Below are 27244 nucleotides of genomic sequence, written 5' to 3'. Positions count from 1 at the left end.
GTTCTTCTGGTAGTCACCCATATCTCACATGAATTCCATGAATATGTAATTATGTGAGTGTTTATAATGATGAGGATCCAGCACGACATCAGAAGCATCTGACTATGCCACCAACATTCCTCGTGGATGTGTGTCAGCATTCTCCCACTTGACTGGGATGTCCCTTTGTTTCTCTCCAGCCAGAATATGTATGTATACAGGATTATACATTATATTCTGGGAATGAATTTTATCTTTTAAAGCAAATTAAATACATATATCTCTTTTTATACCATATTTATCTCTTGTAATTATTTTCCACTTTGGGTTACAAAAGGAATTGTATTGGCTCTAGTCAATTCTGGATCAAGAAAAACATCCCAGGGGAGAAAGAGCGCCACTGCTGGATACAGGCTACCAAGAACCAAAGGAAAAGTCAATGCTGAAGAGTCAAAGATAAAGTGAAAGTTGAAACTCAAATCCTGTCATTAGGACCAACTTGAGAAATAAGCTGACAGTAAACATTCTTTTGAAGTTTTTTTGCCCACCGAGGGATAATGCACATTGAGAATGCTGTCATTTTTATAGAGTAACGTCCATTGCATCATGTGACAACAGAGGTCACATGATTGTCAAAACAATACCACATACATAAAGAAAACCAAGATGATAACAAAAACCTACGTTTAAATTCAAACCAAAACGTAAAATGATGTCAGAAACGTACTCCTCATTATTCAAAACCCTAAAATATGCAAAAAAAAAAAAAAAGACTGTGTATAAAAGGTTGTCTAATACTGCTCTACAATACTCTAGTAACTGTACCAGCATATTAAATAGTCATTGTGTGATAATGTCACACTTGTTTCAGCTCCAGTCATATAGTACCAACCGTCTTTACCACCAGTAAACAATATGACCATGGCCATCCATCAGTAAGTATAATGAAATGGTGACGCAAATGTCATGGGTCAACATACATTTATTATTTTATTCCTCAGTTTAAGAATTTTTCCTATTGTCTTCCTTTTTGTCTTACTTAGTTCCTTAACGTTTTTTTTTTTTTTCGGTCGCTCAAAATGGTGGCTGTCACGATTTGTGATTTTTGGAAATCTGGCAACCCTGGTGAGGACAGAAAGGCAAAGACATAGGAAGTGATCAAGACATGTAAAACATTAAATATCGGAAAAAGTAAACTATAAATAACACCTTTCGCTAAATCTAAAGCTCCCCAGGACAACATCCACTCCTTGACATTTCAGGAAACTTTTCTAAGACAGTTTATATGAAGATTTTGCTGTTTATTTTATTTTCTTCTATTTTATATTATTTTATGATAATAAATACCACATTATTTTATTACCACTTTTATATTTTCTACAGTTTGTTTTTTATCTAGAGTGATTGAAATAATAAGAGGGCTTCAGGTGTGAGTTAGATTGTTCCTTTTTTGTCCAAAGTAGCAATGCTACTGAGGTCACTCCTTAATAATTAGAACAACTAAGTAAGACATTGTTTGGATGATAACTGACAAATAACCAAAACATTTGTGCTTTTATGTGTGTCACGATGACAACCACATGTTTGTTAGAGCTGGTGAGACTCATTCCCTGTGTAGAGGATCTCATACAGAATATTGTGGTGTGAATGTGTATTGGCATCACTCGAGACTTTATCTGGCTAGGATCACTATGTGTATGTGTGTGTATCTGTGTGTGTTAATCTTCAAGGGCAAAAGTAGATACACCTGATAAAAGTACTTGGTAAGTCTCACAAATTTCATTTTAATACAATGACAAATTTCCCTGGCTTCAAAAGTCACTTTGCTTATTTTCTCACGTGTCCCTGGATTTAGTCTTTCAGTTTGTGCATTGGATTTACGGCGCTTTGCTCTGTCTTTCTACATCATGCTCTGTCATTCTGTTCTCTGTTCCTTTCCTCCTTTCTCATGTTGGTGGTGTGATTATACCGACATAAACATAAAAATAATTAAATAATAGTGTAAAAAAAGAATATTAATTTCAAGCGATGCATAAATAATAAGGTTCACATCAACAAGGAGATTTAAGGTTACCTCAAACCCAGAGGCAAAATGAATCTCGAGTCCATGGGTAAGTTGGGGTGGAGGCTCAGCAGGCAACAAAAGGCGCCCCAATGAAGGTTTAGATGGAGAGAAACACCTGAGAGGAACTGGAGTAAGGAGGGGAGACACTCTGTGTATTTGTTAGGTGGGCACCGCTCACATCTGGCGAAGTCGGCAGTTGTGGACGGCCCGGTGCAGGTATATTCCCTGAAGCGGGCGCGGCGCATTGGAAGAGTGCAGCGGTCTCCAACGAAGCGCCGTCCCCATCGGCAGCCGCCCTTGGGGCCGGGCGTGTGTTTTGTTTTCCAGGCAGGGACCTCCAGGATCCGCGTAGTGGCGGGCAGCACAGCGCAGCCGCGCAGGGCGCGGCGAGGAGACGCTGCAGCTCGAGAGGCGCTGGCAACAGCAAGGCTGCCGGCAAGCACGTCCTGGCCGCGGACCGAAGTCCCTCCCCTGACTTGGGCGGTGTGTCTTGCGTGCCGCCGATGACTGTAGAGAGGGGACCAGGGAATGTCCATCACGGGCAGGGGAGACCCGATTGGGCCGGAGGAGAGGCCCACAGGAAGTGGCGGCGCCGGAGGCCGACAGTCAGGTAGGCTCCGCGTCCGGTTAACTTCCTGTCTTTGCCGGCTGCTTTGGCGGAGCTGAGGCGTCCCTTCAGCAGCGTGTGTTGCAGGTGCTATGTGCCCTCCGGGCTGAGGTGCTGGTACTGAGACGGTGAGTACACCGACTCCGTAAAGCATATGGGAGGGCTGCTGAAAAGGCTGTGAAGACAATGATCAGTTCGAGAGCCCTCCGACAGGAGGTGCGGCGCCGCTGACTGCATGCGCGGGCGAGGGGAGTCCGTGAGGACGCTGAAGGGACACGGGCTGCTAAGTGCCCGGGTCCTAATTCCATAAGGAGTCTCAAACCGCCATGGCGTCCCAGAGTGAAGGGAGGAATAAAGGGCTGGGTGCGATTCCTCCGATAAGGTGAGACGCTCAGAGCAGAGGGAATCCCTGAGGCAGAGAGAGCGGGCGGTGCCGGCGACTCCATCGCCGAGAGGACACGGAAGCCGCGGAGAGGGTGCCGATCAGGCAAGTGCCGGGTGCCGGTTGGAGGGGAACGCTGCCCGTGCGTGGCACGAGCTGGGTGCTTTGGCAGCCCTGTGTTCTCTTTGTAGGGACGGACCCGGCGAGTTGAAGGAACCCCTTCGGCGGAACAGCCCTCTGATGTCGGGCCGCCTGCAGAAGGATCTCTCTGTCGGTGCGCATGCGCTCGCAGCTGGAGGAGCCAACGGGGAACGAGTGGCTCAGAACAAAGGGGTGGAGGTCCCGGAGGGGGTGCCTGCCGGTAAAGGGGAGCACAACCTGTGCGAGGCACAGGGATGCACCATGGGTTGGTGTCTGGATTGTGTCTCCGCCCCTGTCCCTGCTAGGAGTGCGGGCCGGACCCGGCTGTCCTCGAGTGGGGCCCGTTTCGAGCTCTGCTGCCCTCGCTGGACGGGTTTGGCTGTGGGGCACTGTCAGGGATGCCAGGGGCTATGACCCGCCGGGACGCCACCAGAGCCCGCCTGGATCACGGGGTTTGGGTTGTTTTGGGAGCCACGGGTCAAGGGCTTGGAAGCGTAGGGGCCCGTGGCCACCGCCAGGAGGCGCCCAATGCCTTGGGATGCTTGCCACACCAGGAAGTGTACTCCCGGGAGCAGCCGGGAGGACAGTCGACACTCCCGCTCTCTAACACCTATCCGGTCCTCCATGGGGCCGCCTCCGCCATTCAGGGCTGGAGTAGGTAGGACAATTATTTTCAGTGTTGCATGAAGTCCCCACCTATCACTCATAAAGGCATGCATTGTTGTCTTTTGATGCAAACACCAAATTAAAAATTGAAATATGGATGACCTTTATCACAGTACCAATCTGTCCTTTTATATAGTGCCTTTCACAGAGATTTTCAGACATCACACAGCCTGAAGAACCTTTAAAGAAAAACAAACTTCGTCCCTGCCTAGCCTCCACCTTTAAAGAAAAACATCAACATCAAGTTTTCTGCATCATATATAGCATATTTTAAGGTGGATAATGAACCAAAGCTGGCGGTGCTTATTACACTGATCAGCCTGTTTTTAATGTAAAGGATGCACAAAAGAAGCCAATTTCTTAAATTTTTTATCAAACCCCCATTGGCTATCCCAAAATTAGTCAGCACCACAAAGTTTTCTTGTCGCTTTTAGCAAAAACAAATTAAAGACCCAAACAGATACCCCCAGGGATGTTAAAAGAAAAGGAGTTGAGGACCCTCACCACTTCTGCAGGCCCCATCCTTGGCTGCTCCATAAGAAGGTTCAGGACACGTCTGAATAAACAACTGATGCTGTCACCCTTGCCTCAGCCAAGCCAAACAGGACATTGGCTGAATCATTTATGGGAGTCACCACCCCATGACAAGCAATGATACCCACACTCACTCTGGACAAATAGCTGGCTCAAGCAGGTGGGGAGCTATAAAGTTGCCCCCCACCTGAAATTTTGATTGGCATGCTTCTTTCAATTAATATTATGGAAAGATTGAATCATGGCTTCCGGCTTCATCTATAAACGCAGAAGGCTCCCTCGCTAACACCCTCCTCCCCTCATCGCTGGGTAAACATGGCGCCTTGGCCAACACTAACAGGCAGAGTCACCTGCCTGCATTAGAGAAAACAAACTCTGTGCCAACATAAAGAAAGGCATCACACAACAACAAGCCGCACGTATGCAGGTCCACCTACGCCACTTCATTTATCAAATCAGACATGTCTGGGTGCTTTGTGGCTACACGGCTTTTCTAGTCCCATTGAGTGTTCAATTACTGTCTTTATTGATTCACTACTGTAGGAAAGTTAAAGGAAAAGCAGTGGCAGCTCTCCCTATGGGATAAAGGCCGATAGAAAGCTAAAGGGAAGGCTCTGGCAGCGCCCCCTAGAAGATGACGGCTGAAGGAATGCTAAAGACAAAGCTGAGGCAGCAACCACTAGATTGCAAAGCCCAATGGAAATCTAAAATGAAGGCTGTGTCAGGGCACTCTACTGCTCTGGGTTTCAATTTTTTGACTTACTGACTGGCAGAAGACTGAGAAATTTTCATGGACCAGGGAAGATAAAAATATAAAAAATGTATTTAATCTGTATACTAATTTGTCCAACCAGTACCTGAAATAGAAATACATTAAGTGGCAGTTCATTCTTTGTAAGTCTGATGTGTCAATGGAGCTGCAATGTATTAACATTTGCTTGGAAAGTAGAGAGGGATGGCCCTTACAGTTTTGAGCATCAAGATTTACTAACATTAGATTGGAGACATGGGTCCTCCTCCTTCGTTTTGAGCATCCGAATTTACTAACATTAGATTAAAGAGCCTTTCCCCCTTGCAGTTTTGAGCATCAAGATTTACTAATATTACATTGGAGGCGTGGGTTCTCCTTCTTCGTTTTGGGTGTCCAGATTTACTAACATTTACTAACCTTAGACATGAGGTGCAGGTTCTCGTTCTTTGTTTCAAGCATCCAGATTTATTAATGTTAGATCGGACCGCATTCCCACTTGCAGTTTCAAGTGTTGAGATGTGTCTCTGCTTATAATCCCAAGAGCTAAACTTAAAAGAAGTGGTGAGGCAGCCTTCTGCTGTTATGCATCTAAAATCTGGAACAGCTTACCGATAGAAATTTGCCAGGTTAATATGGAGGACCACTTTAAAAAACTGCTAAAAATCCATTATTATAGCTTCATTTTAATGTAACCCTGATATTCTGTATATGCATTTAATTATCGTTTTTATAATGGCTCCGCAATCCGTACTAACCCCTACTTTCTTTTTTCTGTGCCATTACCACCTGATCAAAGCACCGTGCAGTCCCTACATTGAAGGCCAGAGGGCCACATGACCATCATTATCAAATTCTTCCATGTTAAGTCTGAAAACCATGAGGACTGATTGAGATTGTTTATGTTAGGTAGAATGTCTGGAGGGGGCTGGGTGGTCTCGTGACCTCTGAACCCCTGCAGATTTTCTTTTTTTGCAACCCTCTGGAGTTTTTTTTTTCTGTCCTCCTGGCTTTACTTTACCTTACTTTATTCTTTGTTACATAGTATTGCCTAATCTTGCTTTTATGTTTTTATTTTTCATAAAAATTTGTTTCATCTTGTAAAGCACTTTGAGCTACATGATTTGTATGAAAACGTGCTATATAAATAAATGTTGTTGTTGTTGAGATTTACTAATATTACATTGGAGGCACCAGACCTTCTTCATTTCGAGAGTCCACATTTACTAACATTAGATTGAAGTTGCGGAGCCTCCATCTGCGTTTTGAGTGTCCAGATTTACCGTAATTAAATTGGAGGTGCAGGTACTCATTCTTCATTTCAAGCATCGAGATTTATTAACATTAGATTGGAGGCATGAGTCCTCCTTCATCGTTTTGAATGCCCAGATATACGAACATTAGATTGGAAGTTTGGGTCCTCCTCCTTCGTTTGGAGTGTTCAAATTTACTAAAATTAGATCGGAGATGTGGGTTCTTGTTCTTCATTTCAGTTGTTCAGATTTACTAACATCAGATCTGAGAGTTTTCCCCCTTACAATTTAGTTTGGAGTTGCAAGTCTGTCTTGGAGTTTTGATCGTCTAGATTTACTAACATCTCCCCACTGGAGTTTTGAGTGTTCAGACACAACATGACACAATTTTTTTTCTAAATGTTACCTAAATGGAAAATTGTTGTTTCACATGCACTAAAAAACGTGACCTTGCTATTAACTTATTCTTGGGACTAGCAAAAATATTCTACAGACTGGAGGTTGGGAAACAGGACAAAGCTAACAAAATGATGACTGTTACAGCACCCCAATGGTACTGGCTAAAGGAAAACTAAAAGGTAGGGCGTAGAAATATTCAGTATAGCAATATAGATGTGTGTCCAGCACAAGAAATGGGCAAAGTGGTGAGGCCTCAAATAATGAGCCACAGAGCAGGCCTGAATTCCCCCATCATATTTAGAAAAAATACACATAAAGGCAGCCTGGTACCTACTTCCTAGACTGGCTTTGGCATATGCCAGATCTCTATTGAGCTATATACGTTTTAGGTTCAAAAAGTCCAAAAAAATCTGAATACCTCTCAAAGGAGGGGGTAACCATCAACCACTGGCTTGTACAAGAAAGGCAAACAAAGAATCATTATTTAAGAAAGGATTATTTTCAAATTTGAAAGAAACACAGCAAAATATTCAAAATAGCAAGAACAGGCAAAATGATTTACCTAAAATCTTAGGAAACACAGTTCCAAAAAGACAAATCCAAAAAGAGCCCAAAACCAGTGTAGAGAAGTCAAATACAATATAGAACCAGAAGAAACCAAGCACAATACTTACAGCTAATACCCACCTCAATCACCAAAGCACATTCAAATGAACCACAAGGGACTGCATTTCCCATAAACCTTTATAGGGCTTGGGGCAGTCCCTCATCAGACATGGGGGAAAAAAAAAATAAAAAAGAACAAAAATGAAATATAAGCTAGGGGAGGAACCCTGGTGTAACCATAACATAGAGGACAATCATTAAGCAAAAGTGAAGGGAAAGCTAACGGGAAAGGAAAAGTTTGCTTTGGCAAACATCCTTAGAGTACAATGGTTGAAACTAAATCTAAATGGAAGGCTGGAGACATAACCCGGGGTTGTGACAGTGCCCTCTAGAGGATGAAGCGGGAAGTGATTTTAAAAGCAGTTCTAGACCAGGCAAAAGAAGGTCATGACGCCACTAAAATGAGCCACAAAGCCAACCAGAACCTCCATTGGACTGTCTAAAAGTAGCCTAGATGTCATGATTTACATTTTATCCTGAATTCTCTGTGTGTTTTTAGATGATGTTATACATGTTTTGGCATTAGCTTTCATGATTGGAAACATTATTTAAAAGTTTATTATTTAATGTCAATCTTGACACTTTTTCGTTTTGATTATGGGTGCCGCTGTGTTGGAGTTTTTGCGTTGCTGTTTCCATGGAAGTCAATCCTAAAATCCATTGGAACAGCACTCCATTATAAAGGTTATCCAATCAGTTCCTTCATATGCAAGATTGACCGATACATCATTTCTTGAATTATGCCTTTCCTCCCAGTCTTCTGTTCCTAAAAAACTATCTCCAGTCAGTACACTAGCCCCTAGACCGCCAGTCAAAAACGTCTACCTCCAGGCTTTCAGTGAAAATGGCAAAATACCAGGCTTAGGGCTAAAATGCGGAACTGCCTTTAAAAGTTGAAAATTCAGTCAAACTTCCAAAATATTTTAAAATGTTTTACAGGGAATACTGTAAAACCCTGGTTTGTGGATACATTACAACAGGAATCATAATAAATTGAGGATTTACCAAAAATAGGAAATCAAGAAAAAGGACAAAAAAGCAATTTGAGGAGGACAAGTTTAATGAAAGCGAAACCCAATGATAGAAGCAAACAAAATAGTAACTAAAAAGAAAAAGCAATACTCATGAAAAACTTCAACAACAAAATCAATGAACCATTGCTGGGTCCTTCTCTCTGACCTGAACACAAGGAGGGACAGGAGCAGTGATATCAAGGTGGCCCCACCTCCTGGGGTATCACCGACAAAGTACAAAGAATAGAAGGACATTTAAAGAGATAGTACGTAGATATTTAATAATAAAGAAACAAAATAATATATGACATAAAAATATAAAAAATACTATTTAAAAATAACAAAAAGAACAATAAAGACAAACCAGGTTAAAAACCTTTGTAATAAAATTGACCCAGCTCGATCACAACTGAAAGCAGACCAAAATAAAAGCTTGAGGACAGAGGATGGCAGGTGGATGCTGATGCACTGCCAGCTCTGTTTATCTACAGTAGTTTGTATGGATTAACCAGGGCTCCATCCATAGCCACTGTGTTCCTTTATTTAGTCTCATTATTTTATTGCCTGTTGTTGATTATTTTTAGTTATTTTTCTATTCTATTGTTTATTTCTGTCTGTTATTTTTCATTTAATGTATCTTGGGTTTTTAATCATTAATTATTGTTTTATATGGTTGCTAGCTGTGCTAACCATCTAAGATAGGTGAAATTTAAGTAAATCAGCATAGACCTCTGTATTAACATTTGAAATGCATCATCTATTGGAATGTATTTTTAATGCATATAGTAATAAAATGCATTGCATTTGTCATTCCAACAGATGGAGCATCACAATTTGTTTTTAGTATTAAAACGCATTGCTAAAAATCTTTGTGATGTGCCATCTGTTGGAACAACAAATGCCAAAGCAATGCATACTGTATGCCATTTGGTATTGGATTCATAAAAGCAGTGATAATGTTTATGATACACCATTTGTTGGAATGACAAATGCAATGCATTTTATTACTACAAATGTTTGCAATCCACCACCTGTTAAAATGACAGAAACATAACAACCAGTCAGGCATACAGACGTGGAGACACTTGTCATTTTATTAATTTGGGTTCAGTTTTATTATATTCCACATATACAGTTAGGTCCATAAATATTTGGACAGAGACAACTTTTTTCTAATTTTGGTTCTGTACATTACCACAATGAATTTTAAATGAAACAACTCAGATGCAGTTGAAGTGCAGACTTTCAGCTTTAATTCAGTGGGGTGAACCAAAAGATTGCATAAAAATGTGAGGCAACTAAAGCATTTTTTTTAACACAATCCCTTCATTTCAGGGGCTCAAAAGTAATTGGACAAATTAAATAACTGGGAATAAAATGTTCATTTCTAATACTTGGTTGAAAACCCTTTGCTGGCAATGACAGCCTGAAGTCTTGAACTCATGGACATCACCAGATGCTGGGTTTCCTCCTTTTTAATGCTCTGCCAGGCCTTTACTGCAGCGGCTTTCAGTTGCTGTTTGTTTGTGGGCCTTTCTATCTGAAGTTTAGTCTTCAACAAGTGAAATGCATGCTCAATTGGGTTAAGATCAGGTGACTGACTTGGCCATTCAAGTATTTTCCACTTCTTTGCTTTAATAAACTCCTGGGTTGCTTTGGCTGTGTGTTTTGGGTCATTGTCTATCTGTTTCATGAAACGCTGCCCAATCAATTTGACTGCATTTAGCTGGATTTGAGCAGACAGTATGTATCTGAACACCTCAGAATTCATTCGGCTGCTTCTGTCCTGTGTCACATCATCAATAAACACTAGTGTCCCAGTGCCACTGGCAGCCATGTACGCCCAAGCCGTCACACTGCCTCCACCGTGGAATGCTTTGGGTAATGAGCTGTTCCACGCCTTCTCCATACTTTTTTCTTGCCATCATTCTGGAGGAGGTTGATCTTGGTTTCATCTGTCCAAAGAATGTTTTTCCAGAACTGTGCTGGCTTTTTTAGATGTTCTTTAGCAAAGTCCAATCTAGCCTTTCTATTCTTGAGGCTTATGAGTGGCTTGCACCTTGCAGTGCACCCTCTGTATTTACTTTCATGCAGTCTTCTCTTTATGGTAAACTTGGATATCGATACGCCTACCCCCTGGAGAGTGTTGTTCACTTGGTTGGCTGTTGTGAAGGGGTTTCTCTTCACCATGGAAATTATTCTGCGATCATCCACCACTGTTGTCTTCCGTGGATGTCCAGGTCTTTTTGCGTTGCTGAGTTCACCAGTGCTTGCTTTCTTTCTCAGGATGTACCAAACTGTAGATTTTACCACTCGTAATATTGTAGCAATTTCTCGGATGGGTTTTTTCTGCTTTCGCAGCTTAAGGATGGCTTCTTTCACCTGCATGGAGAGCTCCTTTGACCGCATGTTGTCTGTTCACAGCAAAATCTTCCACATTCAAGCACCACACCTCAAATCAACTCCGGGCCTTTTATCTGCTTAATTGATAATGGCATAACGACGGACTTGAACATACCTGTCCATGAAATAGCCTTTGAGTCAATTGTCCAATTACTTTTGAGCCCCTGAAATGAAGGGATTGTGTTAAAAAATGCTTTAGTTGCCTCACATTTTTATGCAATCGTTTTGTTCAACCCACTGAATTAAAGCTGAAAGTCTGCACTTCAACTGCATCTGAGTTGTTTCATTTGAAATTCATTGTGGTAATGTACAGAACCAAAATTAGAAAAAAGTTGTCTCTGTCCAAATATTTATGAACTTAACTGTCCTATATATAGTCATATATATAGTCAATCTAAGGGATAAAGGCCACATGATACTCCATACTGACAAGGGCCCACTCTCAGCCTTACTTAAGAGCTTAAATCTTCAGTCTAGTGCTAAGGCATTCTGTTGTTTGCATTCCTGAATTCCCTTATTTCAGTGTTTTTGAAGGTATTCATGTTTAATTGCCTGGCATTTGAACTTTGCTATCATTTCTGTTTTTTCATTATTAGATTGTGGAATTGTTTTTGCCTTTCTTAGGTTTACTTCACTTTTTAGTCTTTTATGATTCTTTGATTTCTTTTGAATCCTTTTTAGTAAAAAAAAATAAATTAATAAAGGCATAGAAAAAACATTACTCATTCATTTTAAATTTCATATCTAAATGATTGTGTTCTGATGGATTATTGGATTATCTGATGGGACCAATGAATTAGATTATTTAACTTCTGATCATTTACAAGATCACTTTCCCTTTAAAAGATTCAGCCACTTTGGAGCTGTCGGCTAAAAAGCAATTTTCAGTTTAAAAGATTTGCTCAAGTGCTGTGGTATTATGGGTAGAACCCCAAGAAATGGGGCCACCATGACATCACTGTTTAGGACCGCCCCCACCTTTATATTTGAAGGTTCAGTCCAGCAGTGGTTCTTTTAGAGGTTAATGAGTGTTTATGATTGAAGTAAGTGCTGTTCGGATTCTCTGGTTTTGTGTATTTTTTTGCTACATCCTTTGATTCTGCATTTGGAGTTTGAACTGGAGTTTTTTGCCTTGGATTACCTTTTCATGTGTACCCCTTCTGCCTTTACTTGTTTATCCCTTTTTATTATTTGATAAATCTTTAATATATTAAAGAAACTTCCGTTTTGTGATCACCTAAAAGCCAGAGGTTTGTGGTTTCTCTCTCCCTTGAAGGGCACTGTTGTGCATGTTTGAGTATTTTTAACTTTTAAAAGTCTTAACCCCATTTTGAGCCTAAGCATGCCTGGAAGCTTGTCTGTTGAGTTTGTGGCCTGGATGCCTGGAATGAGGCTTATTTTGGGGTCAGACTCGGTGAAGCCCTGAAGGTTTGATTGGTGGCATTTGGAAGCCTACTCACCTTGTTTGCTGCTAATTACAACAGCAATGTGAAGAGTCACCATATGATAAAACATAATAATTCCAATAGCGACATCTATAGCTCTCAGTAAAAGACTAAGATTTACAGCATGATAAAAATAAAATCATTAACAAATTTTCAGAACTCTGGTGGTGCTTTCGATCAATCTCTGTGTTTAATTTCCTTACTAGAAAATGCTGTGCCCCCATAACATGCAAGTTATAAGAGAAGGCACACCCAGTTTTTTACAGGGACCACTTCTAGTCTTGCAATAGAATTATGATGGTGAGCTTTATGAAAAAGTACTAGTAAGTATTTATATTTTTCTTTTTTTTCTTTAGACAATCACATTTTGTGTCCATCTACAGCTAGTAGACAAAAAGTTGGAAACACTTAAGTAGCTTATCACTAACAAGTATGTTGGTGTGGTTCTTGTGACCAGGACTCATTACATATAGTTAGAAGCAGTAGGCCATATTTTGAAATACTTGGCAGAACTTAATTTTTTTAATTCTAGATGGCATTGTGTAGAATTACCGTATATACTCGCATTTAAGTTCTCCTGCATATAAGTCGGGGCTTGATTTTACCATATAATTTCCTGTATGTTATAATGTCGGTCATATAAGTCGAATGTGGAAAACTCACGCTATTGGTTCAAGAGATTATGATATGCTAACGCCCGCCTGAGAGAGTAACCACAGAGCACACTGCCTTTTATTTCTATGTATTGTGCCTATGTGACCACATGGTAATACCCGAACTGTTCCTAAGAGATGTTTGCACTGTTTTGTGTTATTTGTATCTCACACCCTCATACATCTTTACCGTAAGAGCATCCCTTATCTACAATGGAGCGTTCGATCAGAAGATAATATGAAGCTGGTTTTAAATTAAAAGTCGCTGAAGTGGCGAAAACAATTGGTAACTGTGATGCTGCAACAAAATTCAATGTGTCTGAGAAACTGATGTGAGATTGGAGAAGGCAAGAAGATGTAAAAAAAAAAAAAAATAAGTGTATTTTTGAACAGGCGTATAAGTCGGGGTCTGATTTTATGGTTGATTTTTCAGATTTTTTCAGATGATTGCTCTCAAAGATGTGAACATTAACATGAATTAGTATGAGGTGCAAGGCTGAACAATCAGATGTAATGACATCAAGGAGTAGCTTAATCTGACAAGAAATCTAGGGAGCCAAGAGAAAAGGCCAAACAGATGAAGATTAAGGAGATGGGATGGAAGTTGTAAATGGGATTGCATCACCAAGATGTCCATTCAATTAGAAAAATACAATTAGTTTGAAAATGACCAGATAAGAGTTGTTTAAATATATAAATGTATGGAGGTTAATAATGAGAAAATAAAGATGTTAAATAATAATATGCCAAATGGAACTGACCAGGGCAGGCATTATTAGATGGGGCAGTTTTTGTCCTCTTCCCCACCCACTTTAACAGTGTTTTAGCATTACAGTACAGTATCTGTCTATTACCCCAATAAATCCATAACTCGACTGCTTTGTGACTGGAAGTAGCTTACAAACACTGTTCCAGGGTTACTTGTAGAAGGAGATACAAAATTAACAGTAGGATCATGGAAGGAAATAAGACTCCAAGCGTTACAGAGCTATGTGGTCACAGTGCATTCTAGCAGGTTTTAATGTTCGCTCACCCCGTTTGTTACTTAAATGTCCCAGTTTATTAGGCATATCCAATTTGTGTGTGCTTGATTTAAGGTGGTAGAGTCCTTCCTATCCCAAGTGTGAGCCATCTGCTCCCTGTTTAGGCTAGTCTGGTCCGATATATTCCTAGCAGGATATATCTGCTGCCCTCTCTAGGACCAGAAGTGTTCACCCGCTAGTCCACCATTATCTTTCTCTTTTGGATGTGGATTTATTTGGATTATGACGGCTAGGAGACAAAATCAAAGAAGCGAGTTTGCGTTGGTTTGGACATGTGCAGAGGAGAGATGCTGGGTATATTAGGAGAAGGATGTTAAGGATAGAGCTGCCAAGCAAGAGGAAAAGAGGAAGGCCTAAGAGAAGGTTTACAGATGTGGTGACAGAAGACATGGATGTGGTGGGTGTGACAGAACAAGATGCAGAGGACAGGAAGATATGGAAAAGGATGATCCACTGTGCAACCCCTAACGGGAGCAGCCAAAACAAGAAGAAGAAGTTCTCTTCCTCTAGCACATTGCTACTATTATGTAATATCTCTGCTGGCCAAGGCCCCATCCTGATGCTAAACCTCTGCATTGCCTCGTTGTACGCATGGATAATCAACGCTCAGGTATCGCTGATAGCACTCCTGTTGCCATCTGTCAGGTGAAATTGCCAAGACAGACCTATGGGAGTCACAGTCTCATTTCCAAACCCCAACATACCTTAAACTCTTTCTCATACCGCATCTTCTCTCTGTTTACTCTGCTCACCTCGTGTCTCAGTCGTGCAATTCTGGAAGTGAAAGAGAAACAGCAACAGAACTGGATTTCCATGAACTTGTCATGAACCACTCGCTCTGGTCCTTCCCACTTGCTGTCATACATCCTTCATGCTCCAACCCCTTTATCTTCCTCCCAAATGCCACTCCCCTAAGCCCCACCCTCTTTTACATCCACAGCTTTATGTAATCAGATAAACTCCACCTCTTTTTCAAAACATGTCTTTAAAAGTTAGTACACTGTGTACTTTTGAAAACAAATAAGCAAATGAAGCTGAGATATCCTTAAATATGATTTTTATATTTAAGATATCCTTAAATCCTGAAATTTATTTAAAGATATCCCAAAATAGGTTTTTGACAATTTGCAATAACTGTGATATTTCACAATGAATTCCTCTGTATTTCAAGATGTCTACTATACTTTCAAAAATATCTCACTTTGTGATATGTCAAAGATATCTAAAAATCAGTTCCTGTAAGAATTCCTATTTTTTAAAGGAATTTTCTGTGTATTTTGAATGGTATGAAAATTCATTTTTATACTGTAAATACTGTGAAATGCATTTCACATCTCTCTAAATGGTCAGGACATTATTTTACCGTATCTTAAAGTCATTTAACTTATCTTTAACTATACTCTGAATATTTTAGAATGCTATTTCAAAGTATTTAAGTAACTTAATGTCTTTTTAAAGTTACCCTAAAATACACTTTAGATATGTGAAAGTTCAAATAAAGATATCAGAGATGAAGAAAAAAAACATTAAGATACCGAAAATCTAATTCAAGGTTTCTAAAAATGTATTTTAGATGTCTGAAATATGAGTGCATTTTACAGTGTCTTAGTTTTCATTCTCAGAATTAATTTTGAGATCTCTCAGTTTGCATTTGAAGATATTTTTAAACTATTTCCTGTAAAATTTCCAATTTTTAAATAGCACTCCTTGTCATTTTAAAATACTTCAAATGCATTTGGGATATCTGAAATTGCACCAGAGGTTATTTTCAGATACAAGGAAATGCATTTCAAAATAATGTTGAGTGCATTTAGAGATATCTTAAAATGATGGGAAGTCCTTTTAAAAATAATTGGAAAAAGTATTTTAAGATATCTACTGTATACATGCATTTGAGATATCTCCAAGTGAAGAGGAAGTAATTTGATGAGATGTTCAAAGTATTCTTATTAAGTGCATTTTCACTTAAAGGAAAAGCCTTTTTTTATTTATTTAAAGGTTACTTACCCCTTGCACTTTGTAGTGATGGCTGAGAAAAAAAATGTAATCTCATATTTTCACAAAGTTTCTGATAAAATAGTCTATGGTGACCAGTGCTGAATATCAGCAATGAAAACTCACATCACTTATGTCACATAATTTGCATGTTATGTCATCCACTCGTATGCTCCCACTTCCCAAAGACATGTATTTTTAACCAAAATATGGTTAAATAAAGCAATTTCCAAAATAACGTTTTCACAAAAGAAAATGGAACTTGCTGAAACACGACCATGCATTTCAATTGAAGACCTAATGTTGTTACATTTGTGTTCATATCCACAAATTAATTTTTTTTTCTCTGCCTTCGTTACAAAGTACAAGAGGTAAGTCATATATTTAAAAAAAATATGATTTTAGAATGCAGTATTCCTTTAAGAAACCAAACTACCTTTTGGAAAAGCTGCAGACCCGAAAGGGAGAGCAGAAGGGATTTGAAGACTACCTTACATCTACAACATCTGAGAATGTAAGAGACTCTGGGAATGTAAAGTGGGATACATTAAACATTCCCACACTCAGCTGGTAGCACTGTGAGAATTGCCACCTTAGGAGCTCTGTTATACCTCATCGGAAGAGCAGCTCATCCGAGGATGGAAAGGGCGAAGATCTGGTTTGAGGATAAAAGTGGAAAAGATTCTGGCCTGCCTCCATATACTGTAATGAGGAATGTTCAGTCACTTTTAAATAAGTTGGATGAACTATCACATCTCATGACGAGTCATGGCAAGTTCAGGTACTGTGAAATTCTGGGTACTGTAGAGAACCACCATAAACTTATTACTTCAGATGCTATTTTAATGCTGGACAGGTTTCATCTGATATGATCAGACAAAGAGGAGAAAGGATGCGGGTCACTGGACAGCTATGTGAATGAGCAATAGTAAAAATGTGAGCACATCATCATGGTTAATGTTTATTAATTCATGAAAAGAAATTATTCAACTTATTACTAATATTCTAGCGATGAATCATTCAGACCCTAGAATGCTGGTGACTTCAACCAGGGGAAAAAAACTTCTATCAGCAAGTTCCATTTGTGGACACAACAATGTGAACCTGCTCAATTCAAATGTTAATGCCTTTAAATGTTAATCTGTGGTACAACCTGAACAGATCCGGCCTCATCTTACTGCCACCAACAAGCCAGTTGTTGAGAGCAGCAGCAGCTCTTTTTGTTGTTGTGTTTCCAAATAGTTCAAAAATGCTCAAATGCTGCTACCAGAAAGGCATTCTAGCAAGAGTATGATTTGTTGTACCAAAAAAATGTGAAATTTAAAGGAAACATTTCACACAAAATAAGGAAATAATATATGCAAAAAAAGGGAAACCTCTTATCTATGGTATTCCACTTGAGGTTTAAGTATATAGAGAACACTTCTTAAGGTTTCTATCTGTTATCACATACGCCGAAGACCAACTTTTCACCTACGTACATAATGGTCAGAAAATTATATATCCTTAATGCTTACTTGATCTAAGTTCATGGTTCTTCCTAGCTTTCTAACTTCTATTTAATGGCTATTTTACTGTCACACATAGTTAACATTAAGGACTTTCTATTATGTGTAACTTAAAGAGTGTAACGGATGTACCGATGTCTCAATATAATAAAATAGTACAGAAGGGAACATGACTGGCATCTCAGCAGCCATGGATGGGAATCACTAACCCAACTGGGACACCACTATACAGGAAAGACAAGATGGATTATATCAACCAGGATAAGAAATGGACTCTTCCAGTCAGGAGACCACATACATCGGACAATGGGAGACATGTTGGTCATTCCCCTTATACACTAGGTGGCAGCATCTCTTATGGATGCCCACAGGGCAGCATGGGGGTGGTGGCTCAAATAAAACCATCCTGCTGAGTTTTATGGGGGCCACCAGAAGGAGATGCCAGAAAGTGAGGACTAAGGTTTCTCCTGACTCCAAAGTGCTTTCTGGAGACAAGCAATTGGTACCAGAAGAACTTCTGGGTTGGGGCTTTAAAAAGAAGACCTCCACTTCACCCAGGGAGTCTTAGAGGAGATAGACAAAACTTACCTGGGAGGAGTGGAGGAGAGAAACAGAGATAAAAGAAGGACTGTATTGTGTGAAAAGAAGTGTGTCAAAGTATTGCTATTCAATAAAAAATATACTTGTTGTGAACCTGGGAACTTGTGTCAGTGGAGTTGTGTCCAGGATTTGAGGTTTGAAATATTCAGTTATCCATGTCAAAGCTCCGTTATATTCATGTTCAAATTAAGCAAAAACTAAATTTACAGTGATCATTAACTTAAAGACTTTATCTCTTACACTCCAGCCAGAAGTACTTGTGTGTTTTTGGGGTGTTATTGTGTATTATAATAGTTATATTTTTTTCTTGAGTTTCTGTAAAGTTTTAATTTCACCTTGGGGACAAAAAAGTTGTATCTATCTATGAGCCCAGTATGCTATACAAATATTCATAAATGTAGAGTGACAGACATCAGACCTTAAAATGCATTTATCATATCATGTCTGGATAGGCTTTATCCCCTAGCAACCCTCAGTTGTATTAAGAAATTCTGAGAACGTTATATTCTGATATCTCTAAATGTTGATTTGACATGTTTGTCCATAGAATGCACACCTCATATAAGGTTCTTTCTCTCCTCTCCTTATTCCCTCCTTGTATTTAACCAAACACACACCAGCCCCACCTCTCATTTTCACATAAACCACTTAAATCTAAACCCATTCCATAAACACAGGCCCCACCTCTTTCATTCACACAGTGACTCCACGTGCCCATTTGACACTGTGACTGCTCAGGCACTGACCCACCCCTGAGACACTCAATGCTCCCGTAACTCACTCTTCCTGCAGACACCTCAGCTCTTGATTGTGTCGCCACTGCTTCTCTTTCATGTCCCGTTGGGCCTGCCTCTCACAATCTTGTCTAACTTTTCTTGTTGTCTGCTCCAGTCGCGCTGCAAATCCAGTCTGTTTATAGGAAAAACATGGGGTGAATACTTTGAACTCTGGCTGGTTATTAACTTAGAAACCATAAACAACTCTCATTATTCAGACATGTCAAACCTGGCCTCACCTGCCTTCTTTATAAAGTTTAGGGGAACAAGGAAATCCCAATGGGCGAAAAAATTCTGCTTGTTGTGAGCTGAGGTTTATCGTGAAGGACTAATGTTAGCTTTGTTGTCCATGAAATGAAGACAACCAATGGGAGAAGATAGAGAATATTCAGGGAACTGGTTAAAGACAAAATCATGAAGTCAAAAATCCCTTTCATCAAATCACAAAACATTAAACAAAACAATTAGATGAGTAAAACAAACCCAAATGATTTAGCTTCCTAGAATTCCTTTCCCTAAATAACTATCTGTTGTTCGTTAATTATTTTTTAAATATTCAGCAACTTGGGTGGCAGGATTATCACAATGCCACCTTAAGAAAACCCACAAAATCATACCCAATGCTGGTGTTGTTGTAAGGTTATCTAAAAGGATGAACTTTTTAAAAAGAACCAGAAAAATGAAGGTACTCGATGGGGCAAGAAAAGATCCATCAGAAACAGAAACCAGAAAATCATAAGAAAAAATAGTCAAGAACAGAAATATGAGACACAATTTGTTCATAACAAATTAAAGTCAATCAAAGTCCTTACTGCCTTATGATCCTCTCCCTATATAACCGCACACACCCAAAGATCTTTAGTAAAAAATGCAGAAATTGGGAGTAGCATGCCGGCATCTCTAAATAGTCTCCAGCAGTAGCAGCACCAGAATTTCATAAAAAGATGGGCCTAAATTTATCACGAGTGGGCCTAATGTTTTCAATTTAAAAAACATTTTAGAAGTTCATTTATATCAGTGTAACTAGAGTCGTCAGATGTTTTGTTTGCTTGTTCTTTATTTGCATGTTTAGTTTGAATGATTTTTGTTAGCTCTACTTTAAATCCACTTACAAAATAAACCGATTGTCTATTTTTTTATTATACATATGAGATACCAGCCTATCACAAGGCACAGATGTGTAAATAATATGTTATAAATTTGACCAGTAATATTATATAACAGCAAATTACTGTTTTTGGGGGTTCCTTGTTACCTGTGTATTTACTGTTTTATTTGTCTTATACCTGAGATGTGCGTTTCCAGTCTCCAAGTCTACCAGTGAATATGTTCCCAATTAAATTACCACCAAAATTGATCTTGTAATCCAAAAACGTCTGTACCTGTTGTACCAATGGGCTGCAAATCTGCTTGCCATAGCAGAAGTTAGAAACTTTAGTGCCAATTGAGTTAAAGGCTTGTGAAAATCAGACAAATCTGTGACTTGGCCATTCCTTTGAAATTTAGCAGTGGTGTGGATTTAGACTATGCAGTACACTCAGCAGTGGAGTTGGCAGCAAACCCATTAGGAAAGCAAAGCTAGCAGTGGGGTTTTGCTTCACTTGCCGTTGGGACAAAAAAATAAAATCATTAGAAAAGCAAAGCTGCTAAACAGGGTAGGCCAATTAGTAAAGTGGATGGGCATAGGCCTACTCAGGCCCTATACTGGTACTGCACCTGGGGACTCATGTATAAATGGTGTGTACGCCCATTTCCACGCTCGCATTGCGATTTATAAAAACTGAACTTGGCATAAAGCCACGCACATTTTCACGCCACCTTATTCCTTTGTGTATGCAAGTTCTCCACTCGGTTTTGCAAACTGGCGGCACCCAGCGTCAAAGCAGTGCTACTGTTTCTTTGTGGTTTCCCTTTATTGTTTAGATTCACATCCCGGACGCGGCTTTATCAAATACCCTGACATTAACCGCATATTATTTTTTAGTTCAAGGTATACAATTACTTATTGTATTCAACCTGTAACCATATAATGGTGCAAAGAATGGCCAAACTATTCCAAATACCATAGCCACTTTAGCGTTGCTACTACGACTGCACCATTCAGAGCATTTAATCCACTATATTGGAGTGTGGAATCACAGCTCTACAGCAGCTGATTAGAAAGCTCTACGGCAGATTATGTCAAGAGCAGGAGACAGCTTCTAGCACATGCTGCCTCAGCCATGGGCGCAGTCTATTTGAACTTCTCCCATTCTACAAATGCTTCAGAGCCTTTCCTGTAAGGACTTCGTGTTTCAGAAACAGTTTCATCTCAAGGGCTATAAGTGCACTCAATCAGTCCATCAAGTGCTCCTGGTAGAACTGTTGGTACTTATAAGTACAATTACCTCACTGTAAACTTGTACTACAGTTGTAATATAGCACAACCTGAGCCACTCATGCTTTCATATTGTATATTTTTCACTGTTTTTTATCCTATTATTATTGGTGTTGTTGTTATTTTACCATTTTATAGAAAAATAAGTTTATGGAGGATTTGCATATTGAATCTCATTGTATCATACAATAACAATAAAGGAATTCAGTTCAATTGAGAGAGCTTATTTACAGATGTTGACGACTTGCTTCTAAGTCGATTTAGATTTCCAGGCGCTATCTTCGTGGAGCGCTTGATATCATTTTAAAGATGAAATGCATTAAAGTATTAATATTACATTATGCAGATACATTTTAAACTTCATTTAAATAATGTATATCATTAATGATTAAATACGCAAGGACTCAGTGGTACAGCGTCAGCGATGAGCTGGCACCCCGTTCAGGGATTGTTCCTGCCTCGCGCTGTATGCTTGCTGGGACTGGCATGACACTGGATGGATAGATGGATGGAATAATTAAACATGTACTATGAAGATAATTTATTGTTCCTTAAAAGTTTTGAAGAATCTGCTTTCTAAGCTTACAGATGGCTTGACATTTTTTAAAGAGCTGATTGTTTGCCGATTGGTTATTTGGAGAAAGAAAAGGAAGGACAGGAATCGGGGGTTAATACGTTGGAAAGAGGCAGTACTGCTGTAATAAATTATTTTATTGAGGGTCATGCATGGGGAAGCAAGCATCTTGCTGGTGGCAGGAACAATCTCTGTAAGGGGCACAAGGTCATCGCTACCACTTCAACAACGTGCCTCAATGTTTTATACATGCTTTAATTTCTATCATCATGAAAATGATATCAAGTATACATGTTAGTATTTATTTATTTATTTTATTTATTTTTTATTAATTTTATTACAATCAAACATAGCAATCAAGTTTTTACAAAAAAAGAATTATGTTAAGAACAGATCGATCCCCACCCTGAGAGAGAGAGCAAGCCAAACGGTGTAAAATTTAAGGCTTGTAAAAATACCTAAATTAATAAATTCTCTGTGCTTTATAAACTTATTTTAAAATATTACTGATTAGATCCTGCCATGTTTTGAAAAAAGTCTGTACGGATCCTCTAACTGAGTATTTGATTTTTCCAATTTCAAATAATATAACACATCAGTTTCCCACTGACTTAAAGAGGAGAGTTTGGGTTCTTCCAGTTTATCAGAATGAGTCTGCGTGCCAACAGTGTAGTGAATGCAATCACAATTTGTTTGTCCTTCTCCACTTTAAGACCCTCTGGAAGAACCCCAAACACAGCTGTTAATGGGTTAGGAGGGATTGTGAGTCCAAGGCTGTCTGAGAGGTAATTAAAATTTTTGTCCAGAATAATGTTAATTTGGTGCAGGCCCAGAACATGTGACCCAGTGAGGCTGGGGCTTGGTTGCAACGTTGCAGGTTGGATCATGCCCTGGAAACATTTTGAGAGTTTTAGTCGAGACAGATGTGCTCGATATATAATTTTGAGTTGTATAATTGTATGCTTTGCATATGGAGCTCGAGTGAATTCTCTGCATTGCTACTTTCCACTCCTTTTGTGATATATTAATTGAGAGTCTTTTTCCCAGTGTCCTCTTGGATCTTTGAAAGGAAGGGATTGTAAAATGATTTTATATATTGTAGAGATGGAGTCTAATCCTTGAAATTGAGCAATATTTTTCCAGCGTGGATGAGGGTGCAAGATGAGGAAAATCTGGAAGGTTCTGTTTAACAAAGTTCCTGATTTGAAGATAGTGAAAGAAATTGTAGCTGGAATGTTAAATTTGGAATGTAATTGTTCATAGGATGCAAAGACGTTGTCTATATAAAGATCTCTAAGCAAGTTAATTCCAAATTTTTCCAGATATTAAAACTGCATATGTTTGTGAAGGTTGAAAGAGGTGGTTCTCTTGCAGGGTGCCACAGAAGAAGCTTCTCCGTCTTAAAATGCTTTCTACATTGGTTCCAGATTCTAAGTGAGTGGAGCACAATTGGGTTATTAGTGTATTGCCGATAGCGTGTTTATTGGAGCACAGCAAGGAATACAAAGAAGTACTGCAGGATTTTACTTCTATTGCGGTCCATGCCTGTGTATGTTCTTCTATTTGTGTCCAGGTTCTTATCGCCTGTATATTTGCGCCCAGTAATAAAACTGGAAGTTAGGTAGAGCCATGCCGCCTTCTGCCTTTTGTCTTTGTAGGGTCGCTCTTTTGATGCGTGGATGTTTAGAATTCCAAATAAATGAGGTTATTGTTGAATCTAATTGCTTAAAGAATGATTTATTAATGTATATTGGTATGTTTTGAAATAAAAAGGAGCTTAGGAAGAATATTCATCTTAACAGTGTTAATTCTTCCAGCTAGTGTGAGATGAAGGGTTGACCATCTATGCAAGTCTTGTTTAATTTTTTCCATGCAGACGACGAAATTTTGTTGATAAAGAGCTTTATGTTTACTTGTGATGTTTACCCCTAGGTATTTAAACTGTTCTGCAATGATAAAAGGTAGGGTGTCTAATCTAATATTATATGCTTGAGAATTCACGGAAAGAGTACACTTTTATTCAGATTAATTCTGAGACCAGAGAGCTTTTGAAATTCTGTGAGTGCTGCTAAGACTGCAGGCACAGAATTTTCTGGGTCCGATATATACAGTACCATGTCATCTGCATATAATGAGATTTTCTGTTCCAGTCCTTCTCTGCTAATCCCCTTTATCTGATCAGTATTTCGACAATGTATTGCCAGTGGTTCAATGGCAATTGCAAACAGCAGTGGTGACAAAGGGCATCCTTGTCTTGTGCCACGCTCTAGTTTAAAGTAGTCTGAGCAAATGTTATTGATGCAAACTGAAGCTTCTGGGTTAGTATACAGTAATTTAATCCATGCACAAATGTTCGGGCCAAACCCAAACTTCTCCAAAATAGTAAAAGGTATTTCCATTCAATCATGTCGAATGCTTTTTCTGCATCCAATGATAATAATATTTCTGGGGTGTTTGATTTAGTTGGTGAGTATATTACATTAAACAGGCGTCAAGATTTGAAGATAAGTGTCGGCCCCTAATAAATCCAGTTTGGTCTTTGTGATATTACGAGGGGAGCACTTTCTCCATCCTTCTAGCTATGATTTTAGAGAGTATTTTAACGTCGTTATTCAGAAGTGAAATTGGTCTGTATGATGCACATTGTAATAAGTCCTTATTTTGTTTTGGAAAGACAGTGATTAGTGCTTGGCGAAAGGTTTGTGGAAGAGATTGGTTATCTCTGGCTTCTGTAAATGTTGCTAATAGGAGGGAGCTAGCTGAGCGGAGAATTTCTTGTAAAACTCTGCAGGGTAGCCGTCAGGGCCTGCTGCTTTTCCACCTTGGAGTGACTTTATAGCATCCAGTAATTCTGATAATGACAGAGGTTTATCGAGTTCCTCCACACTAAAAGCGTCAATTTGTGGTATCTGTAATGTATCCAGAAATGCATTAGATTGTATATTGTCTTCTTTAAACTCAGTAGTATATAGGGATTTATAGTAGTCTCTAAAAGTGTACATTATATTTTTGTGTTTGATAATTTTATCTCCGTTCATGTTAGTGATTACCGAGATTGCGCTATGCATATCTTGCTTGTGAATTTGTTGCGCTAAAAGCTTATTAGCTTTCTCTCCATGTTCATAATAATGATGTCTGGATTTGTAAATTAGATGTTCAGTTTCTTTAGTTGTCAAGAGGTTTAATTCTGAATGTAGAGCCTGCCTCCTCTTATGTAGAGTCTCGCTTGGTAGTCTGGCATGTTCTTCATCTATTTTAGTAATTTCGCTTTTTATCTCTGCTACTTTCTTCGCTTCGGATTTATTTCTGTGGGAAAGATATGAGATAATCTGTCCTCTTAAGAAGGCCTTAAGAGTTTCCCAGAGTATTCCTGCAGAGATCTCAGGGGATGTATTTGTCTCTAGAAAGAATTTGATTTGTTTGGATATAAATTCAGTACAATTCTCGTCAGCTAATAGAAGCGGGTTGAGGCGCCATCTGCGGGGTGAGTGTATGGGGCTTAGTAATTTCAGCTCCAAGATCATCGGAGCATGGTCCGAAATAACAATAGATTAGATTAGATTAGATTCAACTTTATTGTCATTACACATGTACAAGTACAAGGCAACGAAATGCAGTTTAGGTCTAACCAGAAGTGCAATTAGCAGAAAGTGCAGGATAAAGGTATAAGTTCTACTGTAAGTGCACCTAAAAAGGATATGTACAGGGAGCGCAGTCCATATTAAATAGTATAGTGGTAATGGGAAGAGTATAGGGGTGTGTAAGGTATGGGCAGGTGTCAGTGGGGGGCAGAGTTCAATAAGGAGACAGCTCTGGGAAAGAAGCTGTTCCTCAGTCTGCTAGTTCTTGACCTTAGACACCTGAAGCGCCTACCAGAAGGCAGGAGAGAAAACAGTTTGTGGGCAGGGTGAGAGTAATCCTTAAGAATACCTCCTGAAATAAGAAACATCACCTCTTTCTCTCTTTTTAAGTCTAGACTAAAAACTCACCTATTCAAAATAGCTTATCCCACATAACTTTCTCCATTTTCCTATCTTGAAACTGTTTTATGTTTTATGATCTTGTAAATTACTTGCTCTTTTGCCTGCTTTTTATTTTCTTACTTTTATTATTATTTTTACTGTGTACAGTGTCCTTGAGTGTTCTGAAAGGCGCTTTCAAATAAAATGTATTATTATTATTATTATTATTATTATTATTACTGTGTGCTCGACGCACACAGTGTTTCTTTTGAATGTCCTCAATGGTGGGAAGTGGAGTCCCTATAATACGCTGGGCAGTTTTCACCACCTGCTGCAGTGCCTTACGCTCAGCAACAGAGCAGCTTCCGTACCAAACTGTGACACAGTTGGTTAGAATGCTTTCTATTGTGCAGCGATAGAAGTTCACCAGAGTAGTTGAGGACAGCTGGTTCTTCTTAAGTGTTCTCAAGAAGAATAGACGCTGGTGAGCCTTCTTGACCAGGCTAGAGGTGTTGGTGGACCAGGATAGGTTCTCCGAAATGTGGGTCCCTAGGAACTTAAAGGATGAAACAGGCTCAATAGCATCGTATTTACAAGATTTAATCTTAGGCAAGAAGTTATTATCTATAAAGAAGTAATCGATACTTGAGTAGCAATGATGTACTGGTGAGTAGAAAGAATATGTTTTTGAATTTGGGTTTAAAAACCTCCAGGGATCTGATAAGTTGTGATCAGTTATAAACTTTGTAATTATCTTTGCGGTGTTAGTTGCCGTTCCCCCTGTGGAGGAAGTCTTATCTAAAAGTGGATTTAAAACACAATTAAAGTCTCCAGCCATTATAACTTTATGAGTGTTCAGATTGGGAATGGATGCAAATAAATTTTGTATAAATTCCTTATCATCAACATTATGTGCATAAACATTTATCAAAATCATTTTACAGTTAGATAAGTCTCCCATGACCATTACATATCTCCCTTCAGGATCCAATACTACATCTGATGTACATGTTAGTATTTAAATTGTTCAGAGAGCTGTAACATTATGAATGTAATGCATTCTTTGTCCTATTGGTGCAAGAGAAAGCCCATTTAAGAAGCACATAGTGATTCACACACATAAGAGTACATAGAATAACACATAGAATACGAAACATTTAACGTGCCACTTTAGTTACAATGGGATTTGAAAAACTATTAAATTAAACGGTTTTAAGGTAAAGTTTATGACGTTCTGCTTTAATAACAAAATAAAGTATGTGAATAAAGTGAAAATTTCAACCTTTTTTCACACTATGTCCTAGTTTTTTTTTCTTTTCTCTGTACCCTAATACTCTTCCATATGACACTCAAGACAATGGGCTACGACTCGCTTTTTCGCAGCGACTTTGATATCTGACCACTTATTTATTTTGTGCACTGTACGACTTTCTGAACTTGAACTTTCAAGTTTCT

General features: G+C 39.1%; 1 protein-coding gene across 1 annotated transcript in view; it reads right to left on the bottom strand.

Annotated features, from left to right (window-relative positions):
• si:dkey-111f13.5 (golgin subfamily A member 6-like protein 22) overlaps positions 1-27244 on the bottom strand; it is a 71449-nt gene that overhangs the window by 7825 nt on the left and 36380 nt on the right. The window contains exons 4-5 of the mRNA XM_039747176.1: positions 18882-19009; positions 14702-14771 (exon numbers count right to left, since the gene is read on the bottom strand). Of these exons, the coding sequence (XP_039603110.1) occupies positions 14702-14771; positions 18882-19009 (198 nt within the window). The remainder of the gene's footprint in view (positions 1-14701; positions 14772-18881; positions 19010-27244) is intronic.

Source organism: Polypterus senegalus, chromosome 3, assembly GCF_016835505.1.
Source record: "Polypterus senegalus isolate Bchr_013 chromosome 3, ASM1683550v1, whole genome shotgun sequence".
Lineage (NCBI taxonomy): Eukaryota > Metazoa > Chordata > Cladistia > Polypteriformes > Polypteridae > Polypterus > Polypterus senegalus.
Note: the sequence above shows the minus strand (reverse complement) of the source record. Positions and strands in the feature narration are given on the sequence as shown.